We start from the raw sequence: 11,014 nt of genomic DNA on the forward strand, positions 1-11,014 counted from the left end.
GGAAGCTTCACGAGCGTTGGAGCGGGGGAGCAGGTGTCTCTCTGTCTCTCTATCTCCCCCTCCCCTCTCAATTTCTCTGTCTCTATCCAATAATAAATAAAGAGAATTAGGGAGACGGTCGGTAGCGCAGTGGGTTAAGCGCACCCTCCTCTCTCCATTTCTCTCAGTCTTATCCAACAACGACGACATCAATAACAGCAACAATAATAACCACAACATTAAAAACAACAAGGGCTGTGGTCCGGGAGGTGGCGCAGTGGTAAAGCTTTGGACTCTCAAGCATGAGGTCCCGAGTTTGATTCCTGGCAGCACAGGTGCCAGAGTGATGTCTGGTTCTTTCTCTCTCCTTCTATCTTTCTCATAAATAAATAAAATCTTTAAAAAAAAAATAAGGGAAACAAAAGGGAATAAATAAATATCTTTAAAAAAGAAAAAAGTTAAAATAAATACAGTAAGAAAACAACAAGGCCAGCAAAAGGTAATAAATAAATAAATATATATTTTTTTCCTTTTTTTCCTTTATTTTATTTTCTCTTTTGTTGCCCTTGTTGACTTTTTATTGTTGTTGTGGTTGTTATTGGTATTGTTATTGCTGTCATTGTTGCTGAATGGGACAGAGAGACATGGAGAGAGGAGGGGAAGACAGAGAGAGGGAGAGAAAGACAGACACCTGCAGACCTGCTTCACCGCCTGGGAAGCGACTCCCCTGCAGGTGGGGAGCCGGGGGTTCGAACCGGGATCCTTATGCTGGTCCTTGCGCTTTGCGCCGCGTGCGCGTCACCCGCTGCGCCACCGCCCGACTCCCTAAATATTTTTTAAAACATCTTTTTAAAAAAATAAAGAGAATTAGGCGCATATACATATATTGATTTGGACCTGCACACGCACACGGCCCCCGTCTCTGTGCTGGTGGGAGCCCCACACAGGGGAAGCAGCGCTGTGTGTCTCTCTCCTTCTCCCTCAGTCTCTCTGTGTCACCAAAGTTTCACCTCTACGGGCTTGAACCAGAGAAGCAGACAAGGGTTTTGGAAGATTCTGGGGACAAACTCTGACTTGGTGCCCACCAGGTGCCAGCGGCAACAGCCCCAACCCCGTGATTAGCTGTTGATTTGTGTGTGTGTGGGGGGGGACTTCCAGTGCACCTGCGAGCCCATGGAGGCCCGGCATCAGCCCCCTTTGGACAGGAAGGGAAACCGAGGCACGGGCTTGGGGAGAGGGCCCCAGAAGGCCGCTGAGGGTGTGCAGTGTCCATGCCCCGCGCTGACGTCCAGTGCTGCCCCCCACCCCCGCTCTGCTCAGGTCTCCACAGAAGGTGACAGCCTGCTGGAGAAGCTTCCGGAAGCCGTGAGGTTCCTGGTGGTCTCCGAGGATGACTCCTTCTTGGCCGCAGGTAACAACACCCCCCCCACCGCGACCGCCCCCGCCACCACCACGTCGGTGGCAACTCTGGAAGTGGTGCGGAAGAGATGGGGTGCTGGGGGAACGGGGGGGGGTGGCACTGGGGTCAGAGACTGCGCAGAGTCTTGGGGATGGAATCAAGGTCAGGAACTTTTCTGCTGGTGGCCCAAGCAATCCAGGCAGACTTCTTGCAGGAGGTGGCCCACCAATACTTCACTGCTGTTCCTTTTCCTCTTCCTCCTCTCCTTCTTCTCTCCTCCAACCTGAGCTGTAGGTTTGGAATCAAACTAAGCCAGAGGTGCAGAGGCGTTCCCCGCATCCCGGTCCAGGCCCCCCCCCCCAGTCACCCGGCTCTGTTACTGAGTCCCCAGCTGGTCCCTTCCATCAGCCTTCGGCAGGTCCGTGTGGGTCTTCCTGGCGGACGCCCAGGGTTTCCGCCGCTTCACGGACACCGAGCTGGAGCACGAGGCCGTGGTGGAGGCTGCCGTGTTTGGCCCCGAGAACAATCTCATTGTCACCGCTTCCCGCGACAGGCTGGTTCAGGTGACGGGGCTGGGGGCTTCAGGAATCAGAGGCCCGGGCTGACCTTGGGAGAGGCCTTGGGTCTGAGCCCCAGCGCCTCATGGGAGCGCCACACAGCAGGGGAAGCTCCATGGATGGAGGGGCAGGGTGGCGCTGTGGGTGTCACTTGCCAGTGACTTGCTAGAAGATTAAGGGTGGGGGGGAGGCCAGGCCGCCACATACCCAAGAGCCTGTGTTCTTTCCCTGGCCCTGGGGAATAACTCAGCCTGTCAGAGCACAGGACTTACACACCTGAGGCCCCGGGTTCAAGCCCCAGCGCCACCATCAGCCAGAGCTCAGTAGGGCTCTGGGTGCTGGCGACTGAACCCGGGACCTCAGAGCCTCAGGCGGGAGAGTCTGTCTGCAGAGCCCCTGCTTCCTCCTCAGCCTCCCCACCTCTTTCTCTCATTAATGACTAAAATGTAATTATTTTGAATGATATTTAAAATGTAAATAAATGAGAATCCCGAATGGAGACCGGAGGGTCACCAGTGGGGTCCGGGGGCTGGGATACACTGAGGGCCGACAGAGGCTGAGGGGATTGTGGGGCCCTGGGGGAGTGCAGAGCTGAAACCGGAGACCCTCCTCTGCCATGCCACCTGACCCCTGCACTGTGCCCCTGACCTCTGAACCATGACTCCTGAACCGTGCCCCTTGACCCCTGCACTGCATTCCCTGAACCGTGACCCCTGAACTGTGCCCCCTGACCCACGCACTGTGCCCCTGACACCTGAACCATGACCCCTGCACTGTGCCCCCTGGCCCCTGCACCGCACCCTGGCCCCCTGACCCCTGACCCGCCCCTACAGGTGTGGAGTCTGTCGGAGCAGGGGGCGCTGCTGGCGGTGCTGGAGGGGCTGGGGTCGCCCGGGGGGCTGCTGGCGCGGGGCGGAGCATTGGTGGCCGCTGCCTGCCGGGTGTCCTCATCGCTGCGCGTCTGGGACCTGAGCCGCCTGGCGCCACCCGGGCTGCCTGCCCCCTTCCCGGACCGCAGCGGCCTGGCCACCCCCTCCCACGATGGACGATTCGTCTACTTCCCGCGGCCCGGAGACAAGACCAAGGTCAGCGTCTGGGACGTGGCCCAAGGTGCGTACACTCAAACCCGGGACCTGGGGGAGCCCGGACGTCACATGGAAGGTGCTATGGCAGCGGGGAAAGCTCTAATCCTGTTCTCTCTCTCTCATTCCATCTCTCTCTCCCTCTCCCTGCCTCTCTCTCTCTCTCTCTCCTTTTCTGTTTTTCTCTTCCTAGCAGTGAGACCCCAGCAGTGAACAAAAGTCAGATTAAATCAAGAGGCATGAGTTGGGGGTGGGGTGGGCAGCTGTACACCCAACAAGGTGCACAGGCTACCATGCCCAAGGACCTGGGTTCCAGCCCCTGCCTGGTCCTGCCCTGCAAGGGGGAAATTTCACAGTGGTGGTGTGGGGCTTCAAATCTTTCTCTCTCTCTGCCATGCCATTCCGTTCCGTTCCATTCCGTTCCATTCCATTCCATCATATTCTATTCTATTCGATTCTATCATTGCTCTATTCTATTCTATTCTATTCTATTCTATTCTATTCTATCATATTCTATTCTATTCTATTCTATCATATTCTATTCTATTCTATCATATTCTATTTTATTCTCGCATATTCTATTCTATTCTAGCATATTCTATTCTATTCTAGCATATTCTATTCTATTCTAGCATATTCTATTCTATTCTACTCTAGCATATTCTATTCTATTCTAGCATATTCTATTCTAGTATATTTTATTCTATTCTAGCATATTCTATTCTATTCTAGCATATTCTATTCTATTCCATTCCATTCCATCATATCTATTCTATTCTATTCTATTCTATTCTATTCTATTCTATTCTATTCTATTCTATTCTATTCTATTCTATTCTATCCTATTCTATCCTATTCTATCCTATTCTATCCTATTCCATTCCATCATATTCTATTCTATCCTATCCTATCCTATCCTATCCTATCCTATCCTATCCTATCCTATTCTATCCTATTCTACTCTATTCTATTCCATTCCATTCCATTCCATTCCATTCCATTCCATTCCATTCTATTCCATTCCATCATATTCTATTCTATTCTGTTCTATTCCATTCCAGCATATCCTATTCTATTCTATTCTATTCTATTCTATTCTATTCTATTCTATTCTATTCTATTCTATCCTATCCTATCCTATCCTATCCTATCCTATCCTATCCTATTCTATCCTATTCTATTCCATTCCATTCCATTCCATTCCATTCCATTCCATTCCATTCCATTCCATTTCATTCCATCATATTCTCTTCTATTCTGTTCTATTCCATTCCAGCATATACTATTCTATTCTATTCTATTCTATTCTATTCTATTCTATTCTATTCTATTCTATTCCATTCCATTCCATTCCATTCCATTCCATTCCATTCCATTCCATTCCATTCCATTCCATTCCATCATATTCTTTTCTATTCCATTCTATTCCATTCTATTCTATCCCATTCCATTCCATTCCATTCCATTCCATTCCATTCCATTCCATTCTATTCCAATCCACTCCACTCCTGTCTCAGTCACAAAGAAAATAAATAAAAAGAAAAAAAGAAAACATGAACACATATATTCCTTCTCTCTTTTTTCTTTTTTTAAAAAAATATTTATTTTCCTTTTTTGTTGCCCTTGTTTTTTATTGTTGTCGAAGTTATTATTATTATTGCTATCATTGTTGTTGGATAGGACAGAGAGAAATGGAGAGAGAAGGGGGAGACAGAGAGGGGGAGAGAAAGACAGACACCTGCAGACCTGCTTCACTACCTGGGAAGCGACTCCCCTGCAGGTGGGGAGCCAGGGGCTCGAACCGGGATCCTTCCGCCGGTCCTTGTGCTTTGCACCACCTGCGCTTAACCCGCTGTGCTACCGCCCGACTCCCTTTTTTTTTCTTTTTTGTTTTCCCCCAGAGCCCTGCTGAGCTCTGGCTGATGGTGGTGCTGGGGCTTGAACTCAGGACCTCAGAGCCTCAGGCAGAGAGTCCTGCTGCAGAGCCTGTGCTGTCCATCCCCCCAACCCTGATATTAGTTTGCTGTCTCCACCCCTTGTGACTTTCGGATTCTGCTCCCCCCAGCATCCCCTCCCCCCACTCAATCTCAGATACAAACACAAAGACAGAGAGAGACGTCACAAAGCCGAGAGGAGAGACACTCCATGGAGTTTCCATGTGGTGGGCAGCCGGGGGCCTCGAACCCGGGTCCTGGTGTCTGGTAAAGTCTGTGCCCCTGGCTGTGCTGGTGGCCCTGACGAGCTCTCCATGTCCCCCCTCACCCCGTCCCTCTACTCTTTGTCCTGTTCCCTGTCTCCCATCCCCGTGTTCCCCACCCTCACCCTTGTACCCCATGTCCCCTCCGTCCCTCCTGTCCCCCATTCCCTGCACCCTGTGCCCCCTTCTCCTCGCCCCACTCCCCACAGGCGAGGAACAGGCAGTGCTGGATGCCCCAAGCCCGGTGTGCTGCCTGGAGGTGGCGGCGCGGGCCGGGCTGCTGTTCGCAGGGTTGGCATCGGGTGCGCTGCTGGTGTTCACGCTGGTGGGGGGGCCCGGGGGGGAGCCTGAGCAGGACGTGCTGTGCCTGCCGCCGCCCGCCGGCCCCCCGGGGCCCCTGCTTGGCCTGGCGCTGGCCCCCAGCGAGGACACCCTGGCCCTGGCCTACGGGGCCGCCGTGCTGCTGCTGGAGGTGGCGCCCGGGCCGCCCTGCCCACGCCTGGGGGTCCCCCTGGAGCTGCGGCCCACCGCGCCCCCCGTCAGCCTGGCACCGCTGGCTGGGCCCCGTCTGCTGTACAGCCCAGCCGCGGGGGGCCTCTTCCTGCTGGCCGAGCCCGGGACCCCCAAACCGCTGGCCGACGGGGGGCCCTTGGCCTGTCTGTGTGTGAGCCACGGGGAGCAGATGGCCGCGGGGGGCGCCTCGGACGGGGGGCTGCGTCTCTGGGACCTGGAGTCGGGCGCCTGCACCCTCAGCATCCACTATCAGGTAGGTGGGTATCCCGCGTGGGGAGGGGGCACCTGGGGGTGGGAGTGGGGTGGCTGAGCCCACTTGGGTTTTGTCTTGAAGGAGAGACAGAGAGACAGGGAGAAGGAGGAGAGACGATAGAGAGGCAGGAAAAAGGGGCCGGCTGGCGGCACCCCTGGCTGAGCGCACACGTCACAGCGCACAAGGACCCGGGTTCGAGCCCCCGGTCACCACCTGCGGGGGGAAAGCTTTGCAAGTGGTGAAGCAGGGCTGCAGGTGTCTCTCTGTCCCTCTCTCTCCTTCTGTCTCCCCCTGCCCTCTCGATTTCTGGCTGTCATTATCCAGTCAGTAGAGATAATTAATTTTTTTAAAGAGAGAGGCAGAGAGAAGAGACAGACATAGAGAGATAGAGAGGAGAGACAGACTGAAGGAAAGGCCACAGAGACAGAGAGAGAGAGAGCAAGAATAGACACACAGAGAGGAGCAAGCCACAGAGAGCCCAAGAAGACAGACAGACAGACAGACAGACAGACAGACAGACAGAAGGAGAGTGCACTGTAGTCTGTGCACAGCCAGGTGAGCCACCACCCGGCCCCAAATAATTAAGATTAAAAAAAAAAGAGAGAGAGATAGAATAGAAAGGAAAGAAAGACAAGGTAGGGGGGCGGGGCGCAGCGGGTGAAGCGCAGGTGGCGCAGAGCACAAGGACCGGCGTGAGGATCCCGGTTCGAGCCCCCAGCTCCCCACCTGCAGGGGAGTCGCTTCACAGGCGGTGAAGCAGGTCTGCAGGTGTCTGTCTGTCTCTCCCCCTCTCTGTCTTCCCCTCCTCTCTCCATGTCTCTCTGTCCTGTCCAACAACGACAGCAATATTAACGACAGCAAAGGCAACAACAACAAAAAAAAAATGGGGGGGAAAAAGAACAACAAAGACGATTAACCCCCCAGCCATCTCAGCTCCGGACTCGCAGCCCCTTCAGGGACCCGGCTGCTCTCCACTCTCTCCATCCCGGGGGGGGGGGGGGACCCAGCCTGTGCCCCACACCAGCGTCCTGGGGGGTGTCCTGGGCGCCCCCAACCCCGTGTCCCCTCCCCCTAGAGCTCCTACTGCCCCGGTGTGCAGAACCTCTGCTTCTCTCTGGATGACAAGCTGGTGTTCGCTGGCATGAGGGACAGATCCGTCACCGTGTGGAGTGCGCTGGACGGTGAGGCCTGGGGGTGGGTGGGGGTCCCGGGCAGCCGCCCCCGCTCTGCACCCCTCGCCCCAGATAAGTGACTAGAGCGAGGCCAGCCAACGAAGCCCTGGGGGACACCGGGACTAAGGGCGATGGGGCCTGGGTCCAGGACAACAGTTGAGCCAGCGTCCTACACGGTGTGACGGCACCTGGGGACAGAGACCCTGGGGGCCGGGCTGGGGACACAGCACAGGGGCCGCTGCAAATGGCCAGCCCTTCTGCCTGGGCTCTGAGGGTCCCAGGTTCCGTCCCGAGCGCCACCGTCAGCCAGAACTGAGCAGGGCTCTGGGGAAATAATAATAACAGTAACAATGATGATGATTATAGCAATGAGGCCGGGGCCAGCCGGCACACCTGGCTAAGCACACACATTATAGTGCACAAGGCCCTGGGTTCGAGTCTCTGGTCCTCACCTGCAGGGTGGAAACTTCATGAGTGGGCTACAGGTGTCTCTGTCTCTCTCCCGCTCTATCTCCCCCTCCACTCTCAATTTCTCTCTGTCTTTATCCAGTAATCAATCAATAATAATAGCAATAACAACAACAACAATAATAATAATGTCTGGGGATAGCATAATCATTCTGCAAAAAACTCTCCTGCCTGAGGCTCTGAGGTTCCAGGCTCAGTCCCCAGCACCACCATCAGCCAGAGCTGAGCAGGGTCTGGGCTCTCTACCTCTCTGACTAAAATAAAATAAATAGGGGAAGAGGCGGTAGTGCAGGGGTTGAGCGCCCATGGTGCAAAGCGCAAGGACCAGCGTAAGGATCCTGGTTCGAGTGCCTGGCTCCCCACCTGCAGGGGAGTCGCTTCCCAGGTGGTGAAGCAGGTCTGCAGGTGTCTGTCTTTCTCTCCCCCTCTCTGTCTTCCCCTCCTCTCTCCATTTCTCTCCGTCCTGTCCAACAGCAACAATAGCAGTAACAACAATAATAATAACTACAACAATAAAACAACAAGGGCAATAAAAATGGGAAAAAATGGCCTCCGGGAGCAGTGGATTTGTAGTACAGGCACCAAAAAAAAAAAAAAAAAGGGGGAGTCGGGCTGTAGCGCAGCGGGCTAAGCGCAGGTGGCACGAAGCGCAAGGACCGGCGTAAGGATCCCGGTTCGAGCCCCCGGCTCCCCACCTGCAGGGGAGTCGCTTCCCAGGCGGTGAAGCAGGTCTGCAGGTGTCTGTCTTTCTCTCCCCCTCTCTGTCTTCCCCTCCTCTCTCCATGTCTCTCTGTCCTGTCCAACAAGGACAACATCAACAACAACAATAATAACCACAACAAGGGCAACAAAAGGGGAGAAAGAAAAAAAAGAAAGAAAGAGGGAAGGGGAAAAAGGCCAGGTCGTGGGGCACCCAGCTGGATACTCATTGCCATGCTCAAGGACCCGGGTTCAAGTCCTGGTCCCCACCTGCAGGGGGGAAGCTTCAGGAATGATAGAGCTAGGCTGCAGGTCTCTCTCTCTCTCTCCCTTCCCTCTGTCTATGGAGGCTGTAGCCGGGAGGGGTGCGGCCTACGTGTGCTGGTCCTCATGCCCTGTCCTTCTGTCCTTCCTCCCGCCCAGGCTCACTGCTGGCCTCTCAGTTCCTCCACGCGGAGCTGACCCGGATAGTCCCCACGCCCGGCGGCTTCCTGGCTCCCAGCCGCCATGGCTACCTGGTCCGTGAGCGCTACCAGTGCCCCTCGGCCCGCGCCTCCCCCCAGGTGCCCCTCAGACACTTCCAGAAGGCCGTGTGGATGGTGAAGAGCCTGCAGAGGCGGGGACTGGCGGCTGCCGGTGACAGGGGCGCCCGGGATGGGGAGCCAGGGAGTTCGGGGCAGCGGGACCCCAAGTCCAACAAGCGCTCCCAGGTCTGCCTGCTGGTGTAGATGGGACGGGGTCGGGGGCTCGAGGCCCAGCAGGGCAAATGGAGACGGAGAGAAAGAGAGACTGAGAGAGAGAGAGAGAGAGACACCAAGCACATAGTACCACCACCACTCCACCGTTCATGGGTGCTGAGCACGGTGCCCCCAGGTGGTGCCGGGGATGGGGGTGGGGCTCGAACCCCGGTGCTGGACTATTTCCGTATCAAGATGTGTGTTCTGCCAGAGGAGGGCTGGCTCCACATCCCGTGGTGCTTCTCCCTCTGTCTCTGTCTCTCGCCCTCTCTCTGGATAACAACAACAACAAAGACACCTTCAGGAGCAGTGGGCCCGCCCCCCATGGTGGCCAAAAACAATCCACCTTGTGTCTGCAGGGGAGCTGCCCCGTGGGTACGGCGCAGTCTTTGCAAGCATGAGGCCCCGGGTTCGAACCCTGACACTGCGTACAGTGGCACGGTGCTCTGGTCCCTGTATCTATGTAACAAAATCTCGGTTGATATTAAAATTTTTCTTCACGGTTACAGTATCGTCACTCAGAGGCCTGCCCGGGTCCACTGGGTCATTCTTCTTATCTGAGAGAGAAGAGAGCACAGCGCCGCTCCACCATCCGGGGAGCTTCCCCTGGTGCTTGCTATCTAGGGTCCTCCCATGTGGTGCTGGGGCTCAAGTCCAGAGCATTATGCTTAGTAGGGCCTGTGCTCTGCAGTGAGAGTTCTCTCTCAGTCTCTGAGTCACTTAAAAAAGTAATAATATACTGGAGGCTGGTTGGGAGATGGGTCATCAGGTAGCATGCAAACTTTACCATGTGTAAGGACTCGGGTTCGAGCCCCCAGTCCCCCATCTGCAGGGGGGAAGCTTTACAAGTAGTGAAACAGGGCTGCAGGTGCCTCTCTCGCTCTCTGTCTCCCCTCCTCTTCTCTCTCATTTCCTGTCTCTATCCAATAATAAATAAATAAAGGATTTTTTAAATGAGGGGAAAAAAATAACCACTAGACTGAAAAAAAAATTTGAGGGGAGGGGTGGAATCATGTAAGACCCCAGAGGTAACCTTGGTGACAAGAAATAAGGAAATATGCAAATAACAAAAGTGAAAAAAAAAATTCTCACCTGTAACTTGAAAGTACTCACTCATCTGTGTCAGAGGGCAGATTCTTTTTATTATTATTTGTTTAATATTTCACTTATTTAAATGAGATACAGAGGAAAAGATACGTATATATATATATATATATATATAGAGAGAGAGAGAGAGAGAGAGAGAGAGAGAAAGAGGGAGAGAGAGAGGGAGATGGGGAGAGAGAGAGAGAGCGAGAGGGAGATGGGGAGAGAGAGAGAGAGAAAGAGGGAGACATTAAAGCCCTGCTCAGCTCTGGTTGATGGTGGATCTGAGGACTGACTGTGGGATTTCGGGGCGTCCAGCGGGAGAGTCTATTTGCAGAACCCCTGCGCCATCTCACCGGCTGCAAACAGCAAGTTCAAAGATCCTGGGGCGGTGGGGTTCTGGCTTCTCCTCTCAAGTCCCAGGTGGTGGGTTCCTGTGAGGCCAACGGCCCTTGGTCATCTCTTATCTCCCTGAGTCCCCCCACCCCATGAAGATGCTGTCAGGAACCGTCCGTGAACCAGAGGTTGGGAAGCGGTGGTTTGCTGCTAAGCCAGAGAGAGCCTCTCTCCATCCGTTTGGCTGAAGACAGACGTCTTTCCTTCTGCGTGTCTCTGGGTGGCCAGAGGAAGCCCACGCCTCTTCCCAATGCATCTCCCTTCTCTTGAGCTTGTTTTGATTTGCAGTTGAGCACAAGAAATGGTTGGGTTTTATTTTTGTTATAAAAAGAGAGAAAGTGATCCAGGGAGACAGCACAGTGGTTCTGTGAAAAGACCTTCGTGCCTGAGGCTCTGAGGTCTCACCGTCTCTCTCTCTCTCTCTCGTTAAAATGAAACTAATAAAGTAAACGTGGAAAGCCTCTCTCGCTAGCATT

At 54.2% G+C, this 11,014-nt stretch overlaps 1 protein-coding gene across 1 annotated transcript in view; it reads left to right on the plus strand.

The window, feature by feature from the left end:
- Positions 1 to 9,364, plus strand: part of NWD1 (NACHT and WD repeat domain containing 1) — a 27,568-nt gene extending 18,204 nt beyond the window's left edge. Inside the window, exons 12-17 of the mRNA XM_060181413.1 lie at positions 1,300 to 1,390; positions 1,787 to 1,941; positions 2,769 to 3,045; positions 5,424 to 5,980; positions 7,056 to 7,161; positions 8,743 to 9,364. Of these exons, the coding sequence (XP_060037396.1) occupies positions 1,300 to 1,390; positions 1,787 to 1,941; positions 2,769 to 3,045; positions 5,424 to 5,980; positions 7,056 to 7,161; positions 8,743 to 9,047 (1,491 nt within the window). The 3' untranslated portion in view covers positions 9,048 to 9,364. The remainder of the gene's footprint in view (positions 1 to 1,299; positions 1,391 to 1,786; positions 1,942 to 2,768; positions 3,046 to 5,423; positions 5,981 to 7,055; positions 7,162 to 8,742) is intronic.
- The last annotated feature ends 1,650 nt before the right edge of the window (positions 9,365 to 11,014 follow it).

This window comes from Erinaceus europaeus, chromosome 23, assembly GCF_950295315.1.
Source record: "Erinaceus europaeus chromosome 23, mEriEur2.1, whole genome shotgun sequence".
NCBI lineage: Eukaryota > Metazoa > Chordata > Mammalia > Eulipotyphla > Erinaceidae > Erinaceus > Erinaceus europaeus.